The sequence below is a fragment of the Augochlora pura genome, chromosome 10, assembly GCF_028453695.1.
Source record: "Augochlora pura isolate Apur16 chromosome 10, APUR_v2.2.1, whole genome shotgun sequence".
Classification (NCBI taxonomy): Eukaryota; Metazoa; Arthropoda; class Insecta; order Hymenoptera; family Halictidae; genus Augochlora; species Augochlora pura.
Window position 1 is genome coordinate 21,992,959 of NC_135781.1, and position 20,090 is coordinate 22,013,048.

The 20,090-nt window shown below is 33.7% G+C and overlaps 4 protein-coding genes across 9 annotated transcripts; 1 reads left to right on the forward strand and 3 right to left on the reverse strand.

The window, feature by feature from the left end:
- Nucleotides 1–6,190: 6,190 nt before the first annotated feature.
- On the reverse strand, nt 6,191–7,507 carry C12.1 (spliceosome-associated protein CWC15). The gene is made up of 3 exons (XM_078193132.1): nt 7,256–7,507; nt 6,788–7,094; nt 6,191–6,667 (listed from the first exon to the last, which is right to left on the reverse strand). The coding sequence occupies exons 1-3, from the start codon at nt 7,384–7,386 to the stop codon at nt 6,425–6,427; spliced, it is 681 nt and encodes a 226-aa protein (XP_078049258.1). The 5' UTR covers nt 7,387–7,507; the 3' UTR covers nt 6,191–6,424.
- Nucleotides 7,508–10,156: 2,649 nt separating this feature from the next.
- Myd88 (myeloid differentiation primary response protein MyD88) lies at nt 10,157–13,530 on the reverse strand. Of its 3 annotated transcripts, none has more exons than XM_078191561.1 (7): nt 13,180–13,530; nt 12,922–13,090; nt 12,446–12,642; nt 11,789–11,884; nt 11,422–11,549; nt 11,187–11,355; nt 10,157–11,109 (listed from the first exon to the last, which is right to left on the reverse strand). In XM_078191561.1, exons 1-7 carry the CDS (start codon nt 13,199–13,201, stop codon nt 10,604–10,606), a joined length of 1,287 nt encoding a protein of 428 aa, XP_078047687.1. In that variant the 5' UTR covers nt 13,202–13,530; the 3' UTR covers nt 10,157–10,603. The 3 variants fall into 3 exon arrangements, with proteins under 3 accessions (XP_078047687.1, XP_078047689.1, XP_078047688.1); XM_078191563.1 differs by having other exon boundaries at nt 12,922–13,058; nt 13,200–13,529; XM_078191562.1 differs by having other exon boundaries at nt 12,922–13,058; nt 13,180–13,529.
- Nucleotides 13,531–14,677: 1,147 nt separating this feature from the next.
- Nucleotides 14,678–17,032, forward strand: LOC144475560 (dynein regulatory complex subunit 3). The gene is made up of 9 exons (XM_078191569.1): nt 14,678–14,936; nt 15,002–15,285; nt 15,362–15,534; nt 15,630–15,787; nt 15,861–16,053; nt 16,134–16,341; nt 16,411–16,656; nt 16,713–16,789; nt 16,885–17,032. The coding sequence occupies exons 1-9, from the start codon at nt 14,756–14,758 to the stop codon at nt 17,030–17,032; spliced, it is 1,668 nt and encodes a 555-aa protein (XP_078047695.1). The 5' UTR covers nt 14,678–14,755.
- A 26-nt stretch (nt 17,033–17,058) lies between these two features.
- Nucleotides 17,059–19,131, reverse strand: LOC144475559 (enoyl-CoA delta isomerase 1, mitochondrial). 4 transcript variants are annotated; one of them, XM_078191567.1, is made up of 6 exons: nt 18,973–19,131; nt 18,307–18,626; nt 17,968–18,239; nt 17,676–17,854; nt 17,463–17,584; nt 17,059–17,390 (listed from the first exon to the last, which is right to left on the reverse strand). In XM_078191567.1, the coding sequence occupies exons 2-6, from the start codon at nt 18,407–18,409 to the stop codon at nt 17,230–17,232; spliced, it is 837 nt and encodes a 278-aa protein (XP_078047693.1). In that variant the 5' UTR covers nt 18,410–18,626; nt 18,973–19,131; the 3' UTR covers nt 17,059–17,229. The 4 variants fall into 4 exon arrangements, with proteins under 4 accessions (XP_078047693.1, XP_078047691.1, XP_078047690.1 ...); XM_078191565.1 differs by having other exon boundaries at nt 18,717–19,127; XM_078191564.1 differs by having other exon boundaries at nt 18,713–19,127.
- Between the last annotated feature and the right edge of the window lie 959 nt (nt 19,132–20,090).

Consider the following 20,090-nt stretch of genomic DNA (forward strand, 5'->3'; position numbering starts at 1 on the left):
TTCAAATTAAGATAATTCTAATTCAATTAATATTAAATCTACCGAGCACTAAAACCGACTTACGTGCAATACCTTGGAAGAATTATAACTAGACAGCGGCTCTTTATGCAGAATGAAAATCATCTGCATCGTTTTTATGAAACATATATGAAATAAAAATATATTTTTACCTTGAATAGTCTGTATAATTTGGAAATAATAACAATATTCTCAAATTCCTCTCATGTCTTCACTTTTCTGTGCTCTTCTTGTCTCGTTTTGCGTGAATGCATAAAGATCCGCAGTCCGATAACGAAGATGCTGCGGATTTTCAAACAAATTGTAAAATATAACCAATTATTTATATTGTTACAAATTGATAGTATTCTTATTTTATTTGTACGAGATGATGTCCTTCTAGTACTTTTATAACTGAACAGAACAAGCATTGTAATTCCGATGAATCACGTTAAAAGGATAGTTATTAACTTTTTAAAGCTACTGTTAATAATCGATTACACGAGATTTATACACACATGCCACAGTCTACTTGCGTTTCATGTTCAATCTTCATTGAGGAACTCAAATAAATTCGATGCTATAATTGTTAGAAAAACGCTGAATTACGTATACAATTGCAATGTAAAATTGTCTGCATCAATTGGAAAGAAACTAAATAACAAATAAATTTTTTCGTCAATCATTGTAATATATTCAAAATAATTCTTTAAGATTTTTCAGTTTTTCTAATCTTTCCACTATTTTCAATTTCAACTACCTATTTTGCTATAAATGTATTATAATTCGCAATCCCATTATTATAAAATAGTCAATCAAGAGATGACGATGGTTCAACCTCATACTAAAATAAAGACCGATCTTGTCATCCGCGATATTTTTGAATGGAAATCTTCACGATTTCATTGTTTATTTCATTTCCTCGTCGATGATTCACGAACGGTGTTCGAGCGCTCTAAATCACCGCGTAAACATTGTAAATAACCCATCGGACGTAAATGTCAAAAATTACCGAAGCCTTTACCCAATTTACAACCGATGACATCACCGCAGACGTATTTGATGTCTATGTCGGTGGCTAGGTCAAACTTGACCGAAGAGTCGAATGTTTATGTCATTGGCTAAATCAAATTTAAAAACATTCGACGCTTCGATCAAGTTTCCCCTAGCCTCCGACATTCACAAACACAGACGTGAATTATTAAATGACGTAAATCAGATTTGGGTATTTTCGTCACTGTGCAGGTCACGCATCTACCTCGATTATCATCTATTAATAGTGCTGTCTATATCGGGAAACAATTTATATTATAGTATACTATGTTTTATAATATTATAAGCTATAAAAATTGATGTCTCTCATGAATAACAATCGTGTACTTCCAATATTACTTCCCTCATTAATAATATCTGAGCTAACTGAATTTTTATTTAGCATAAAAATTTGCAGTGAAATGATAACTATCAAACGCGAAACAATAACTAAACGATTAATACTTTCAACTTTAACAAGATGCAGGTTTTTATTACTTACTGCTATAAATTGGAACTAGATCTAAATATTTCTCACTCTTTAATAATGACATCAACGAAATAGTACATCCGCATTAATAAACTCTTGTCAAGCTGTGCACTGTTTTTAAGTTTCATCAACTCATTTTCCTCGTAATTGCGTTGAACTCGACAGCTAATCACTGTTCTTAATCCTCGTATTATATGAGTCATTAGTAAATGAAGTTCGCGGCGCGTAGACCTAAGACGTGAGATGTCGTTGTGAGATAGATGTTTTCGTGAGATAAAAGAATATTCGAGAGATCGGCTCGAATAATGATCCAGTTCTGACGTTCGTCGATAAAGTTATCTCGATCCTAGTCTAAAGATACGCGACTCGTCGTCGAAATAAATGTCCAAAGACGTGGAACGATCGGCAGAATTTTTCGTAGGATTCTAGAGAAAGAAAACGCTGAAAAAAAAAGCAAGTAAAAAAAAAAGTGAGCCGCGTGTCATATTTATGCGCAACCGGCCATAAAAGCAAAAAGGGGCCGGGGTGGGCGGACGACGGTGAAAGCGAATCTGAGTCGGTAGTATCATTAATCTGCCAATAAAGCCAGCGCAAGGCTCGTAATATCCAGTTTGTTACAAGAAATATTTGTTTACCCGACACGATTTCCTTACTCGCGCGCCAAACGGGGACAAAGTTTGTTCCGCGTGAGGCTGTTCGCTGTTCGGAGCTCTCTAGAAAATCTGCAACATTTTCGGCCCGGGCTTAAATAGATTTTCTCATTCATGAATAATGCACGAGCTCGAATAGAAATTGAACGGGTATTTTTAAAGGTGATATCAAGGCGTTTTTACCAGACAGCCATTTTCTGGGCCCCGGGTGACGTTTTTGCAGCGATTTTAACAGTACCGGTCGCTTTTTACCGTGGACGCGTACAATTTCATAAATTAGCTGATTTTAATACGTTCATTCACAACTTTTTCGGAACTTTTATACCACTCGAGCATGGTCGAGCAAACTCTCACCTTCAGTTGCTAACTTATAAAGCACTAAAAAATATTGGCACGATGGATTATTTTTTCCTCGAGATTTTTATTTATGAAAATATCTGTTATTAGACTGCGAATCTTTCTACAAAATTTTACGAGTCTGTTACAAGAGGCAGAAAGGAAGTGAAATTTGATTTCTTCCTTTAATGATTTTAATGAGTTAGGAACAATATATTGATATTCTTAAATTCTTTTAATCTTAAACGAATTTTATGAATCTTTCACAATAACGATTAGATCAGAAATAAAACTTATTAAAATTATTAAAAGAGTAAAGGCGTTTTTATCCGACTTACGTTTCTTACAACGAACTCTCACAATATTTGTTTTGCATAAAAATCCACAGTCTAGTGATAACATTGTTATTTCATTTCTATGATACGATGACTAAAGTAAGTAAATTGGAGGTGCTCCCCGTCTTAGTTTTTATTCAATACTCTATAAAACATGAAATTAGCATAAACATCCACAATCTAGTCATAAATGTATAAAATGTACAGAAAATATTTGAGCGTTGAGAGCAGCGAAGTGAAAAGAGCGGCATTTTCACAATTAGTGATCACTGAACTGAGAATTTTAACAAATTTGTGACAAAAAGGAGTAAATGTACTTTAAAGTAGCAAACAGCGTAGGAGAATTTCAGACCATCGATAAATTAGTTCCAACTTATTAAAATCGTTAACAAGAAGAAAGAACTCGTTGTATTGTTTCTAATTCTTGCAAATGATGCAAACAATTTTTATTTTGCATAGAGATTCACGATCTGTTGATCGCATCCAAACATTTCATTTCTGGTGATTTGGAATTGTAAATTTAGCAGGTGTTATTACATGTATGCGTTCGATTCTGAAATAAATAATCTGGACGTGATTATTTTAACTTATCTGTTAAATAACATACAAATCGAGAGATGAAATTTTGGAACTCTCATTAGCAGATCGCTGTGAACGCCCGAGCATCAGGTGCGCTTTTTTCGGGTACAGGTGGTCTTAATGGGTTCATTTTCGGTGCGATAATCCGAAAAGTATCATTATCGATGCGTATCGGCTGATCCAATAAAACGTTGGTAGCTTACAGCCCTGGCTCGTCATCCTACACGTCCGTGGATGAAGCTCCTGAAGAAAAGCAAGAGATCCCTGGCAGCTCGCTCCTGCCCCCACCCCCTGTTCCCTCTCTCTCTTTCTCACCTGCGCACGATCCCCTCTGTCTCTCTCTCTATCTCTGTTTCTCCTCTTCTCTCTCCCTCTTTCTCGACCAAGAGAAACAGCTACGGAATAAATAAAGTAAATAGAGGAATATAGGAGGTAAATAAAAAATGTGGCAGCAGAAGAGAGAGGAGTGTGCGAGAGAGGAATGGAGGGAGGGTAGAGAGCCAACAATAAAAAAAAGGAGTTAAAGGGAAAGAAGGAGAGGAGAGGAGAGGAGAGAAAGGGAGAGGGAGAGGAAGGGAGAGTGCCCTCAGGGCGAATTCCCGTCGAGCATCGGCCGCTGCAGAATCCAGAGGTGCGTTCACCGGGGAAATCCCTCCCCCGGAGATTAACTTCTCAAAGAAAACTCGACGACTCTGCACTTTAGTTCAGCCGTCCAACCGAGTGCCCCGTTGATTCGCTACATTTTACGGCAGAAAATATGGCCAAGAATAACAACGGGCCCAGTGCACGCCGAACATCCGAATTTCAGCGACCGTTATCGAAATATGATCTATTCGTAATGGGATCGATACATTTTGCCGCATCTTTCCATTATCTTACCGTTATTCATATTCTTACATTCGAGTGTTAAAGTCTGTTTAAACATATAACAATGGGCTCTAAACGATTCTGAGGAATACGACGGATGTAAAAACGATTGTTCTTGTAATTATTGTAATGGTTTTGTTCATTCCAAGCTGGAGATTACTAAACGAATGATTAAACAACCAAACAACATGTTCAGCATATAAATCTCACGGAAATGTGTAACGAATTAGAAAGATCATCGTTGTTTATCAAATCCATCGAATTACGTGGAAGAAAAGGTGAATTCGAAGATCATTTTTAGTCTTACTTAATGAACTGCATTTATATAAATAGAAAGCTTTCTCTAGCCAGTTTCCAGTTTCACAGAACTCTTGTTTTTATACTGCGATTACGTTGGCCGGACTACATACGTAGCATTGCTGGCGATGATTATTATGAAAGTGAATATTCCGCACAGTCGAGTTATTCGAAAATTGCTTCGAATGGAAGAAAACAATTTCAGCGATGGTTTATCAAGTGTATCAACTTAACTTAAAATCTGCGGGATGCAAAGAAGATTAAAAGAATCATTCCTGCGATCGATTTTAACTCCTCGATTGTAGTTTCGTAGAGTAAATCATTTAAGCTTCGTTTAATTCGAATGGGTGCCGATTTGGCAGTGATCGTGGGAAAGATACACCGGAGGAATCAATGGCTACGTGGAAAAGTACGAAACTACCTTGTTTTCACCTTGCGGCTGAGTGAACTCTTGGGTTGTCACGAGTCTTGCATACCATTATGTAACTCGGTGAGTTTAACAGATAAGGTAGACAGCTCTGCTAATTTGTTCCTCTCTCCTCCATTTAAATAGCACATTTGCGAGTGCAACTATACATCAGCACATAAACAATTTCGCAAGATGAAATACCGACTGCATGCGAGTTTCCAGCTTATGGAAAGTTTGCATTTGATATCGAGGCTACCGTGTTGTTAGAGGTCCAAAAAAATCACGAATTTTTCGAGCGTTGATCCGTATCTTTATTAAACCTTTGTTACAATTATTCAAACGTAGCAAGTACACGCCTTTCATGGAGCCATTATTCTTCCCGGAACGCTACTGTTCTACAGATTCCTTGCAACAACTCTGCATCGTTGCATCTAATTTGTCGTACAGCAAAATTTTATAGATCTATACATTGTGATAACTTTCGGGAGTCTAATACAAGCCGAATCGAAGAGATTAAGAAAATGGAGTGGATCCATGGGGTGAGCAATTTGGTGACGCAAAGTATCGATCAGTCATACAGCAAGATAGGACACATCTCTTCTCAGAAATGATCTCGAGGCGATCTACCGGCGAACGGTCGTCTCTCTTTGTCTCTGTCGCTCCGTGTCGAGCCGGGGCCGGCCCCTTGTGTGTCCCTGTTGCGTTAGTTGGCCAGGTCGGTGCCAGGGAGTCTACCAGCGATAACCAGCTGCGTGTCGCACCGGTAGACTGCTTGCTGCCTCCGGCTGCTCCGGGAACTCTGGGACCGGTTATACTTGACCCAGCGGTTTACACGCGCTCGCCGCCACCAGCACCACCACCGCCGAGGCCGGATCGCACCGCTACCGAAACACGTACCTACATTGTCTGGACAAACTCCAGCACCGCTGTCCTCCTCGCTCCGCCTCTGCATTGCCTCTCGGCCCCTCTCTCTTTCCCTGTCTCTCTTATTCATCCGCTGTCACACACATACAAACAGCCGGCCGGACCGATACACATTACCTCAATCCGCTTCGTCCCACTCTTTCCTCCTTGCATCCGAATATTTGTCCGCTTATTTTTACGTCCACCACGGTTTCGTATAGTTACTAGAACGATAGAAGGGAACCGAGAGATTAAATATGCTCCAGGATACCTTTGATCAGATTCAAACGTAGCGTGTAAAGTATTCATGTTTAATCAAACGTGTCTTGTTGTCGTTAGGAAATAGTATAATCTCGTGCGACGCGCTCGTGCGCCGGTATCGGAGTACACAATATGGAAAACCTGGTCGAAAGAATTGTCCTTACATATACGCAACATTATATTATGCTTCCGCCGCAGCGAAATTCGAACTTTTGTAAGCTAACTTAAAAGCTATGTACAAATGTAATAGACTTTTCACGGTGTCTGTTCACTTGACATATTTTTCCATAAATTTACGGTGGAATTCACTACGCAACGAATCATTTATAAACATATCGTGCTTCTTCTTTGGCTCTGAACGAGCACAGTTCTTGAACACAACGTCATCGTCCCATCGTCTCCTGACTTTCATGTCAGTACGAGCACTCTGAGAAGAATAATTTAGCAGAGGATTGCCAGAGAGGATGTTTTCCATTCTTATTCTTTCTTCTTCCTGTCTTTTCTCCATTTCCTGTAAAATACGGAAATATATTACATAGTTAAATATATATAATTGAAGTGTCTTCGTGGAATAGGAAAATTTTGTTATTTGTATACGTTTTTTCTTATAAGTTCTAAACAAGAACAGCACCTTTTTAGCCTGCTCCGCAGCTCTCTCCTTCTTAATACGTTGCAACTCGGCTAAGAGGGCAGCAGTGTCATCCTCATCGCTATCAGAATCTGAATCATCATCATCTAGAGGATCATCTGCATCTAAACTAGCTGTTGGAACTTGATCAATCTTTTGTCTTTTGGCGCTTGTTGTAGAAGTTTCTCGAGCAGGCTCTATCATCCGTCGATTCGAGCTTTTGTCTTTCTCCCTTTCCCGTTCACGTTCTTCCAATTCTTTACGGAAATCACGATTCCGCAATTCTTCAATTGTTCCTTGTCCATGTTCTCTGAAAATAAAACTCGTATAAATAAGTAACAGTTCAATATTTCATATACAATTGTATTGAGAGGTAAGGTTAGACTCCGTCAGTTATCAAACAAAAATTAAGAGTAATACCGCAGAAACTGTATGAACATTTTTTTAAAAAATATAAAGCGGAACAAATACCTGTATTTTAGTTTAGTATGAGACGGTAAGTCCCTGCTGCTGTATTGTTTTGATATAGCACTTAAATCCTTCTCGCCTCGTCCTTGTCCACCTCTAGCAGGTTCAAAAGTGGGTCTAGCAGCTGTAGTCATAGTTAACTGTAACTAGAATATATTCGACCCAATCTGCAATGTTTTTCTGTTCTTTCCTAGCAAGAATTATAAAAGCTTTTCAAAACACAGCTGATCACTCGATAAAACGTACACTTTTAGACGCGTCATAAACGTGAAATCCGTGTGAACACCTTGTGCAATGCAAGTTTTTATTTGCAATTCTGCATTACCGACGCAGCCGGATAAGCCTTTTACAATAACGCATCCTACTCCCGCGCAGCTGCAGGCCATACCTCGATCCGTTAGCGAGGGTCAATATAGAAATTTTCTTTACTTTGATTGGTTGACGATTTACCAGTGAGACAATGCTGCCCTCACAGACAAAGAATAAGGGAGAAAACAGCGAGTAAGTAAGAGAGCATGTGGAACAAGTAACACCAAGGAACGGATATAGCTTGTTTCACTTTACCGTGCTTGCGATTTTACCTTTTCCGCGCATTCGTTCGGTTGGTGCGCCATCTAAAGCACGCGTCGTGAAATTCTATTTGTAAAGGAGCTTCAACTTTCAAATAAATAAAATATGTTGCGTCCAGTGTATTTGCTAAAGTTGTTCAATATACTTTAAGAAAAATATATTCCCTGGAAATGTTTTGACAAATTCACGGGGGCTGAATTGTGATTATCATTGCATTGATGTGAATCCAACAATTAAAAGTTATCAATGATACTGCTGAACGTGGGGTTAAGTTTATGGAGGAATATAATAAAATATTATCAAAACATTAAGAGGAGAAACAATATATACTACAAATTGTATCGGAACATAGAAAAGAATTTCCTAATGTAATAGAGCATAGTTTAATGAAAGATTAATTAATTTGCTGGCATCTGGATAACGTCGCCGACAATCTTCTAATACTTACAAAATTAATTGTGTATTATTTTTATTTTTATTTCATAAGTTATTATATATTCGGTGATACGCTTCACATCTATTGCTTTTACATTCTTTATTATTTTTAACCTACTTCTGTATATTTCAGGGATTTGCTATTAGTTTCAACAATTTAACATAATTGTTTTTTGGATGTCCCTTGGATCCCTTACAAGATAATGTCTTTTAAATAGAGACACATATCTAAATATTTTCCTATTTGTGAGCCTATCAAAAAAATTCTTAGATAAAAGTTGTATTGTTTTATGAAACACATATAACGCCAATAAAATTTATTTTCGAAATTAGTTTTTGAAATTTTGAAATCATAATTTTTTTTACACAATCATATTTTTTTATATTCTTATAGAACGCAAAAAGATGAATTCAAAGAGGTGCAAAAATGTATCATGGCGATAGATTATAATAATAAAAAATGAATTGCAGAAATGAAAAAATTTTGGCATAATTCTGGGGTTTGTCTCGAAAAGAATTGTGTTTCCGACATTCTCCGTCGTCACTCAATTACAGTTCTAACTGTAATCTAATCGGTACTTGATCATTGAGATGTTCGATCATTTGGTTATTCCGTTATTTTGCTAACCAGTTATCTATTTAATCTCTCACTCGGCTAATCGATGATTTATCTAATCGATCATTTGATTATCCGATCATTTTGCCAATCGGTCAATCGATCATTTAACTATTCGGTTACTCGTCTAATTTACCTAATTGATCAGTTAACTAATCAATCATATGCCTATTCGGCTATTTGTTTAATTGATCACTAATGTGCGGGAGTGTGCGATAGTGTCTGCGAGTGCTCGGGATTGTTCGCGAGAGTTTGTGGCTGCTTTTTTGTGGAACCATGTGCACGGTGCACAGATGAAGAGGCAACATTCCGAACTTTTTCGTCAGAATTTCTTCTTGTTCCATGATTATAAAACAGCTCCATCCAGTCATTAAGTAATGAGTTAATATTTAAAGAAATAATTTTTCCTATTATGTAGAAATTGTAGTAATAGGGGATTCCCCCAATTCCCCGGGCATTGATGTAAACCTGGGGAAACAGAATTTGAAAAAATAAACGTAGTATCTATGTTTTGACGAGTAGTAAAATTTGTAAAAGTACATTTTTATGACGGTATTAATACTCATCCCGACGACAGTTTGTCATTTATCTACTAAGGCGTTAGTATTAAGTAAAACTTATAAGACGGGAAGCCATCTAGTTTTGTTCTGACTCCCTTTCGAGTCTCCAGTTACAAAAACTTCCACGTAGTGAGACTCGGACAATCGAAGTCATTTTCGATTTCCAACCAGCTATAAATCAGAAGAAACTTCGATCGAAGTTTCGAAGTGTTGATGGAAAAAGAGATTTTTTAAATATTAAATACGCAAATACGTTTTCGAGAATCCTATGAGGTGACTAATTTTATTATTTAAAGCTTCTTTAAAAATCGAATTTCGTAACGCAATTTCGTAATTCCGCGCCAACCGAATGGATGCGCGAAAAGAGTAAGACTGCAAAAGCACAGTAGAGTGAAACAAACTACATTGTTCGTCAGTGTGACATGTTTCGCATGTAGTTGTTCTTATTTCATGCTCTCTTGCTCACTCGCTGTTTTCCCTCTTTTTCTTTAATTGTGAGGCAGCACTATCTCACCAGTAAATTACCAACCAATTAGACCAAAGAAAATGTCTATATTAATGCTCTCCAACGGATTGAGATCCGGTCTAGAGATGTGCAAGAGTAGGCCTATTACTGCATCTAAGTGCGTAACAAAAAGGTCTGTCTCGGCAAAAGGCTTGAAATCAAAATGTTTTTGATATTTTGTCGTATGTTTACTTGGCAGAAAGGATATAATTAATATCTAAAACTTTTATAATCTTTATTGAAAATGTTATGCATTATTAAAAAGGCATTATTTAAAAGAAACATATGTACACTATGTTTACTGAACTGCTAGCTCACTTTCGAATCGCTCGATTTCTTTCGAGCAAACTGATTGTTCCGAGTTGGCTGAAACAACGGACTCCTTCCAAACAACAGACAATATACATATATACAGATTGACTTCAACAATATCTTGTTTTGCGACGTATTAGTATGTTTATGCTAAAAACTAATTTCACATCATGTGTAAGCACATGAAATCATAGTCATGTGATTCTGATCTGTTTTTAACAGATTTAAAATAATAGTAACAAGCAGGTTCATACTTTGTATCCACATGATTTCACATGATAATGTGACATTATGTTTTTACATTTAGTCTACTTGTATAATGTTTCAAGTAGATATGACATTAGAAATCCATATTATAATTTCACAATGATTTTTTTTGTGTACTTATTCATAAATTTCTTCTTCGGCTCTTTTTTCACGGAATCCATCGAAGTATTTAGAGGGTCGAGCCCTTCAAGTGACGGTAACTTTACTGATTCTACAATTTTATTATAATCTTTTGTATGGTTTTCCAGTTTAGGGATTAATTTTTTCATGAATTGTTGCACAGAATTACTAATCTTTTTTAAATTATTGTCTCTTGAATCACTTGAATTCTCATTCCAACACAATAAATTCTCTGCAATGTCCACCTTTGTACTTTTTCTAATTTCTTGATTTTGCGATGGCTGTGATTGTTTAATATTTTGTTTCTCAAAGCCTCTTATCGCCTGACTTGGAGTTTGGATAGAGTCTCTCAGTTTTCCCCAAAAATCATAAAAACCTGCTCTATAATAATCTACAGTGGACACATAACTTAACTGTGGTGGTAACTGACATGTTTCGTAACGGCATGGTATAACTTTCCTCTGGCATTTTTCTGAAATAAAAAGAAAGGCATTCTTAAGAAATATCTCAAGAAAATATTGTATTTATTAGAGACTTAATAAGACATACCAATACTCAGTGCTTGCGCATAGTTCAAAAAGAACTTATTTGCTGAAGATTTTAAAAAGTTTGATGTAACTATGACAATTAATCTATTGCATCTTTCAGAGATTAATGTCATGATAGCTACATGTTCAAACGTAATACCCGCAATTAAATCCCGGTCTTTTATGCACAACTGAAAATGATAAAGATACCATTTATAATCTATTGTTACCATCATGCAATCATTTTACTTATTTACCTTTAATTTAAATTCATTTTCTAGTTTATTCGTCATTTCAGTGGCAAAATGTAGATCTTCATCGGCATATAATAAAAATGCATCATAATTTTGATTATTAAGACCTTGTGGTATTCTAAGAACATCATCTATTAAAAGAATAAAATTATATTCGTCAGTCTGCAGAATAGAGAACATATTACAGATTATAATAAGATTAAAACATATCATCAAGATTGACATTCAAAGCAATTTTTTGAGAAAACAGTCTAAGTTGCAATTACATATATACGAAAAAAATATTAGGAATAATATAGTTCAAGACATTGAATTCAATGAGTCATCTTATTATCTTTTATAATAAATTGTTATGTTGTGAAAACTTTACCTCTAGTTAGAAGGTTTTCGTCAACTTCATTTTCAACTACATTGGCTGTTGTTAGAGATCTTTCTACTCCTTCTAAATACCTTTCAGCATCTCTTTCTATAAGAAAAAGTACAGAATAAGACACATAGAAACCAATGATTGAAAAGGATTAAAAAATAAGTGTTTCTAACTGTTATATTGGGTCTAACTAAAACATTTATAGAAAAATGAAAAATTTCATTACAATTATGAGATATAACGATTCGGACCTATATTGGTAACAGTTTTGGTTCTTGAGAATTAATATTATTCTAGTTTTATAACTGTTACTATTACTATTGCTTATTGGTAAAAGGTTGTATACTTTTAAATTTCTGTGCAGTAGACAAAAAAATCCCAAAAGGAAATACAATATATTTATTACATGAAATAGAATTCAAAATTGAAAGATAACTGTCATAGAATAACATTTTTCCAAAAGTTATTTTTTTAATATGCACATTTGTTACTGCTATATAAATTGAATATACACAAATATGATAATTATCTGTTTGTTAATGTTTCATCAATCCCTAAATCTTTACTTATTTACATACAAAATTACCCTAAATTTACATTGTGCACATTACCCAAAAATGAAACAAGTTTTTGGGCATATTAATATTGGTAAAGACATACCAAAAAGTTCTGAAGTGTCATCTACAATATCCCATCTATCAAGCTTTTTCAATATTTCTTGAAGATCAGTAATTGTAATGTTCTTCTCTTTCTGCTGCCAAGATAGTAGAATGTAATTAGACGGATCTGGATGCGAAGATAATAATGGCATCACCTCTCCACCCAAATTGGAAAAATGAGCAAGACCTCTCCAATCCCTAAAAAGTATGAATACAAAAAAGGTATGAAATTATGTTTTTAATAAACTACAGATTTTATACACTCATGACAAAAATGAATAGAAGAATTTTAACATAGTAGGAACGATAAGAGCATTTGAAAATATCAATACATTATTTCGAATATATTAGAATAATTCCAGAAAAATTAAATATTTAGTTACTGTTACTTGCACTTGGTCCAAATTTTTTTACTATCTTAATATACAAGCATGCATGGACAAATAAATAGTTTCAATGAATTTTTCGATTAATTACCTGGGCAAACCATTTTCGGAAGGAATAACTTTCGGAGGATTTAATAAAGTGGAGATAATTTGTTTGGACTCTGTAGATAGAGCAACAAGTGGCACTGCTGATAGGTCAAGTGTCATTTCGTCTCTTTGATTTAATATCTTATAATAACATACAAAAATTGTTTGATTCCCTTAATAATATGTAATCATGAATTTATCTATTATCATAATCTTATGAATTTATCTATTATCATAATTTCATGAATTTAAGTATAAATACCAATATAAATTTTAAAGTACATATGCAGAAGATTCTTGAAATTTGATTGTACAAATCTTGATTAATGATTTTTAGTATTTATAAATCCATCAGTCTTCCGTAATTATCAGTTTGTTACGGTTTTTCCAAGAAAACACTTTTCACAGACTGCACTAATCAACACTACCTACTATAGTAATAGGTTCCACTGTTGCACGCCTCCAAGACACAACTTGATCTGTAAGCGATGTTTGATGTAGAAATTTTCTTTCCTTTGATTGGCTGACGATTGACTGCAGAGACAGGATCCAATGGGGATTGAATTTGCAGTAAAATCGTGGGGATGTGCATGCCACCTTAGAGAGTAAGAAAACCGTGCAGGAGTAGGTACCATAACTGTACATTCACTACTACCACTGTCACACATTCACTACTACCACTACCATCGTATTACCATACAGGAGTACGTAACGCGCTTAGGAAGAAACTCTCTGATTCGTTGAGGCTTTACGGATACTTCAAGTGTTCATAGTAGTTACAATATTTGAAATTGAAATGGAACCCTGTCGTGCTGGTACCTGTACGACTTCGTTAAGATATGAACAAGATAGTCAAAGAAGTCATAAAACCAGTGTCATAAAACCTTTCCTTTTGTTTGCAAGCCTGGAAAAGCTCCTCCATTCATTCATATTACTTTTATAAAAGTAATAAATTTTAATAAAAAAAAAATTTTTATTTTCACCTGTGTATGGTTCTCCAATTGTTTATATTATATGCTTTTGGTAAATTTCTAGGTCCAGGACATTCAGTCCTGAAACTAGAACTGATTCACGACTTATTCAGGAATGAAGATATAGACAACAGATAAAAGATGTATTCGGTGCTATGAATAAATGCTTTTCGAGTAAAAAAGGTACTTTTATTCATTAGATAAATTCTCGTTGAATGAAATTATTTATTCGATACTCATCGATTAAAAATATTTTTTTTTATTCGGACGTTTGAAGAACGAATAAAGATGAAGTATCTTTTATTCGAACCATTGTTTAAATAATTTTCTACTTAAATAATACCTAACTACTACCTTATTTTGGAAATTTATTACATATTAAAAGGAAGCAATTAAAATTAATTTAGGCAAGATAAGGAACAGTAACAAAACAATTGCTTATAAAATTCTACGACGGAACAATAAAAATTCCAATTATCATATTGTAATAACAGACATACTTTCGACTAAATTTGTATGTATTGTTAGCCGACTTCAAGGAGCGCTACCATGTGATGATTTTTAGGCAATTCCTTAAACAGGAGAAGTAACCAATCACAAATAATTACAGTATAGCACTGGGCAATTAAATAGCATTTTTTTAGCTATGTTTCATTAATATCGATTAATATAAAAAGCTAACTCTACACAAGTAATAAAAACGTTTTGAAAGTAAGAGTCATCTATAGGTGAAATATAAAAATGTGATTTCGTTGCGCGGCAACCAGTTGAACTAAGCAAATCAACTATTGCTTTCGTTGCATATCTCAGTATTCTATTTGTAATAATCATTTATTTATTTACTTAAAAAAGAAAAGAAGTTAAAAAATGTTTATCGAAGAGGATGTGCCCACTATACTTCAAGAATTTGTGCAACCTCGGGTAATAAACCAAGATATGCTTATAAAGTTAATAGTTGAGCAAGGACCAAAGGGAGAAGCCGGCAAACTTTTCTTCGATGACGGAATTAATTTGAAAGAAACAGAAGAGATTCGAATAGAATTTCAAAGTACGTAAAGTGAATAAATATCTAATTGCATTTGTACTATTTTACTACGTTATTTTCCTTTTCAGATATTTTAAAAATTGATTATCTTTGGGTAATGCCGAATCTTGTAAAGTTGAAATTATCAAACAATATTATTGAAAAAATAGAAAACTTAGAGCCTCTTATTCATTTAAAAGAGTTAGATCTTTCTTTCAATCGCATAAACGTAATGGAAAATTTAAATTGTTTACCAAAATTGGAGATATTACTATTGTACAATAATCAAATTGAAAAAATAGAAAATATAGATAATTTATGTAATCTCACAATTTTCAGCATTGGTAATAATCTCATAACAGATTGGGAACATGTAATATACATAATAGATATGTTTTAGAAGCTTAGCAACGTTTTTAACATTTTTATTTATAAAGATGTCATTTTAGGCACTTTATTTACGGAAATTCAAGAACCTTCGTAGTTTAAATATGGATGCAAATCCATGCACTAAAGAAACTGGATATTTTGATTATATATTTGCTCTTATACCTCAATTGCTATATTATCAATATAAAATGATAACAAATGAAGAACGACAGAATGCCGTCGAGAAGCATTAGTAATTAAAAAACATCAAATTATATAATTTATAATTAATAGACAAACAAAATATTTTTATTCATTCGTAATTATATTTTTATTTCACCTTTTTAGTAGACTTTTAAATACACTGGAAGATAAAGAAATGAAAGAAACAGAAGAATTGGAAGCACAGCAGGAATACGAAAAGAGATTAGCTTTTCTTACTTTCGCATACGTGGAATATCTTGATGATGATTACTTGTTTAAAAAAATGTTTGAAGATGATGAAGGTTTGATCTCTTATTTTACCAAAATCAGTGCAACTAGTATCACGAAAAAATAAACTTGGAAATACATATTTAGAGGGTAGAGGATTGTCCATGGTAACTGAAGACACTCAGAATGCATATGTAGAGTATGAAAAAAGTTTTATAGTATTATGCCAAGAACTTTGTGAACTGGGATTGCAAGAAAATGAAAAACGAATCGATGAAATAAATACTTTTACAATCGCTGTTAATAATGGAAAAAAATCGTCCCAAGATCAAGGTCGATTGTAAGTAATGTAAAACAAGATGAAAATGAAAAAAGGATAAAAGCATAAAGGATTAAAACACTTATAATCTCTACTTTCAGAATTGTAAATAACATAATAAAAAGGAAAACGGAAATTCTACCGAATGTTAAAAATCTATTAAGTCAAATAGGGGAAGATACAAGTAGTATTATTCTCGAAGAAGTGACACAAAAAGTACAACAATTTTCTGATGACTTTAATGATATAATCACTGAGGGTTGGTCTAATTTAATGTCTCTTGAGATGGAGTTACATGAGCAAATTGAAGTAAGGTTTGAAATCATAATTTGGATGTAGTCATTAATAATTACATAATAATTCATACATATCTTATAGGATATAAATGAAGTATTTAGAATAAATATGTCTGACATGGTAGAGACCTACCTAACAGCTGCGCGAGGACATATATCGCAGTTGCGAAATCGTGAGGCAGAATATAATGACACTATTAACGGACTGCTTTTATATTATTTAAGTGGTTTAGATGATTCAAAAATACCAAGCCACATCGTAAATTTATGTGGAGATAAAGATACTTTAGCTTTCAATCTTAGTAACTCTCATGAAAAGCATTTACAGGTACAATACTTAATTTACCAAATTATTGAACATATAAGGGCATTCATTAATTTTAGGTAATTGATGCTAGAGAAGAGATGATGGTAAATCGTTTAAAAAGCTGGTTTGAAGAATATATTCAACAATTAGTTGTGTAAGTTCTATGCTTCCTAGTTGCATATAGTATACTTATATATATATATATATATAATAGTCCTCGAAGCTCTAATAATTATTTGAATTTTGTAGAAAGGAAAATGAAAGAAATAACCAGCAAATACTGGAAATATCACATTTCGCAGATACTCAAAGAAATGAACTTTCTTCTCTACAGTTATTACAACAATTACATGTAAACATAAGTGATTTGGAAGCTATGGAGGCTCTCGGCGATTAAAGTTTAGTACATCTTATTAATATAATAAACTTTATTTTAATAAATTTCTCATATAAAAATTGTATAAAATTTTACAAAATTATAATTTTTAAACAACAGTAACATATTAATAAATTCATATGATATAGATTTATACATTTAAAAATAGTGAATTTATCATTTGAAGGTATAATCATTTATATCATATTAAAACATCCTTATTTTTGTTTCAAAGATTCAATGTAGAATTTTAGAGATGCTTGCACTTCTGGTAATTGACAAAACGTTACAAATTGTTTAACATCTTTATCCCGATTTTCTTTCATCCAAAGAAGGTTGGGTTCTCTTAATGTTAACTTTGTTTTTATTCGACCACCAGCTATATTAAAATTTTTAAAGATGAATACGACTTTAATCATTGTTTATATAATGAATGGAATGATAAACTTACATGGTATATTTTTAAATCCCTGAATAAATTTCTCGCATTTCTTAATTGCTTCTGCTTTATCAGCAACTAACTCGTCTACAAGTCCAATTTCTAATGCTTCTTTGGGTTGAAATAAAGATCCACTGAATGAATAGTATTAAATCAATTAAAAGAATTATATTTGACATAAGCAATTTCTTTTAACTTTTATATGTTTTATCATGAATTTGTTACCGTAAACATGCTATTTCGGCTTTTCTATACCCTAGCACATCAATATATAGATTTTTAAACCATGTAGGAACTGCTATTCCTAAACGTGTTTCATTTAGACCCATGGTATGTTTCCCTTCTACGAATACCCTGTATTCGGTAGAAATTGCTAAGAGACATCCTCCAGCAGGACTGGCACCCTTCACAAATAAAATTATATTAATACAGCAATAGTTAACTTCAACTTCAAACTTAATATCCTTTTACACATTTTATCCACATAATTCTAATGAATAATATTATAAAATAATACATTGATAGCAGTAGCTACTGGAATTTCCAAACCATACAAAGTTAACCAAGTATCTTGTAATGTTTGCCAGAATTCCACTAATTGATTTTCAGTTCGATTATAAAGTTCCATTAAATCAAGTCCTGCTGTAAAAATAGTTGGTAATGCAGATGTCAATATAACGCCGCTACTACGATTTTTTTTAGCGTCTGTTAAAGATTCGTTTAAAGTGTTTAATAATTCTTTATTTAATCCATTTACAGGTTCACGTGCCATTGATATCTTAGTAATACCTGTAAGACATACATATTAACATAAACGAATATAGGAAGAAATGGTGGTTATGGATAATATGCATACCTGTGACATCATCATGTGTAACATCAACAATTTTGGAACTTGTTGCATAAGTTTTAAATAAAGGAATTTTAATAATATTAGATATTCTTTTCACTGCAAACATTATTGACAAAATATAGGTTCTCTATTTTCACGATAAGAATATTTGTACGTACATACATATATGTATGTATACATGCACAATAAAGAAGACACTTGGTGTTGTATGGCAATATTTATTCTACTGTAATTTTATTACATCGAACGATTGTTATATTTATACAACTGTTAATATATTATTACTGTACTGTTCCGTATTGCTTAACTCTCCAACGTTTTTTCTGTAAATTATTAATATGAGTTATCGACAAGTTTACTCTACGTGGCTATCGCGTTTATGAAATATAATACATATGAGCATACATACATACTCTTAATCAGAGAAAAGTAAAAACATTAGTACAGTATCTTTAGTTTATACAGAGTGTCCCAGTTTTTTCAGTCAAACGTAGCCAGTTAAGAATATAACCAACGCAAGAAAAAATGTCATATAAACATAGGCTCAAAAATGGATAAAAAAAATACGAAATAATTACGGACTGATCGGAAATATTTATCTTCATTATGTATGTATGTATCTACATGATTGGTAGATGTATGTATAACATTTATAAAAAAAATGTCTACCACTACATATAAACAGACTCAATGTAAAATTTCGAGTGCTGTACACAGTTGTCTCTCAGGCAAGAAGTTTTTCTTCCAATGTAAGAACTATCCCCACCATTCTACTTCACAACCACCTTCGTGCAGTTATTTTAGAAAAAGAACGGGAGATGATTAAGAGAGACAGAACAAAACCAGCAAGCTCTATGAGTGTGTGTCCACACGTACGAGAAACTGAGGACGTTTCACTTTACCCTGCTTGTCGTCTCACTCTTTTCGCGCATCCGTATACCTGGTTCGTTATCTGGAATACACGGCGCGATATATTCGACTTGCACTTTTCGCCTCGTAGAATTCTTGACCACATTTGCCAGCGAATTTGTGAACGATGCTCAATGCATTATTATAGTCTACTTTTCTGTATCAACAAAAAATTGTAATTTACTACTATTTATTATTTACCGATTAGCTCGGTATCATCTGCGACTTAAAATACATTACAATTCGCAACATTGTACTGAGGATGGTACCGATTGCCTGGGTTTTACCGCGAGGAGGTTTCTGCTTTAAAAAACCGAGATGGTGTTAGAAAGAAGCCAGTATCGCTGTGCTCCCTTTCTTATAACGACAATTCTTAAGCAACTAACTCACGGAATTATTAACTAAGTGCTCGTATTTATTCATTAAAACGCTTGCACGTATTTCTGGGCGAATAATAATTCCTCGGCGAATGATAATATCACAGCGAAGGATAATTCCATGACGAAAGATAATCTCTTGGTGGACGTGATGACAACGACGATTGTTAACTAATGCACACAATTATTAATTAAGACGCTACCTAGTTAGTACGTACATATATGCCGACTAATTATAGGTAATTATAATAAAGTGAATTAAAGAAGAAATCTCCGATTCACGAGGACCGAAATAAATTAGAGCAGAAGGAGACTTTCTGTAATTAGTCAAAATACAAAGGGTCAGAGAATCGCTCTGAATAATCGAAAAAAATCGAAATCTAAGAAGTTTAAATGTAGAACCATTGTACACACCTTAGGTACCTCGGGGACGCCTCTCCTTGTATTTACTCACAGGCCCCAATCACTGATATCGTATCACTGATATCGTAAATGATAACT

Excerpts from the sequence above, each read along its gene's own strand:
- C12.1 (XM_078193132.1), bottom strand. The coding sequence starts at position 7,386 with ATGACTACAGCTGCTAGACCCACTTTTGAACCTGCTAGAGGTGGACAA. Across the intron at positions 7,095-7,255 it reads CATACTAAACTAAAATACAG|AGAACATGGACAAGGAACAA; the intron begins GTATTTGTTCCG and ends TTTTATTTTCAG. Across the intron at positions 6,668-6,787 it reads CTGCGGAGCAGGCTAAAAAG|GAAATGGAGAAAAGACAGGA; the intron begins GTGCTGTTCTTG and ends CGTATTTTACAG.
- Myd88 (XM_078191561.1), bottom strand. The coding sequence starts at position 13,201 with ATGTACTTTAAAATTTATATTG. Across the intron at positions 11,885-12,445 it reads TGACACTTCAGAACTTTTTG|AAAGAGATGCTGAAAGGTAT; the intron begins GTATGTCTTTAC and ends TTTTTCTTATAG. Across the intron at positions 11,110-11,186 it reads TGCGCAAGCACTGAGTATTG|AAAAATGCCAGAGGAAAGTT; the intron begins GTATGTCTTATT and ends TTTTTATTTCAG.
- LOC144475560 (XM_078191569.1), top strand. The coding sequence starts at position 14,756 with ATGTTTATCGAAGAGGATGTGCCCACTATACTTCAAGAATTTGTGCAA. Across the intron at positions 14,937-15,001 it reads GATTCGAATAGAATTTCAAA|ATATTTTAAAAATTGATTAT; the intron begins GTACGTAAAGTG and ends TTTCCTTTTCAG. Across the intron at positions 16,790-16,884 it reads TATATTCAACAATTAGTTGT|AAAGGAAAATGAAAGAAATA; the intron begins GTAAGTTCTATG and ends TGAATTTTGTAG.
- LOC144475559 (XM_078191567.1), bottom strand. The coding sequence starts at position 18,409 with ATGTTTGCAGTGAAAAGAATATCTAATATTATTAAAATTCCTTTATTT. Across the intron at positions 18,240-18,306 it reads TACACATGATGATGTCACAG|GTATTACTAAGATATCAATG; the intron begins GTATGCATATTA and ends TATGTCTTACAG. Across the intron at positions 17,585-17,675 it reads GCCGAAATAGCATGTTTACG|TGGATCTTTATTTCAACCCA; the intron begins GTAACAAATTCA and ends CTATTCATTCAG.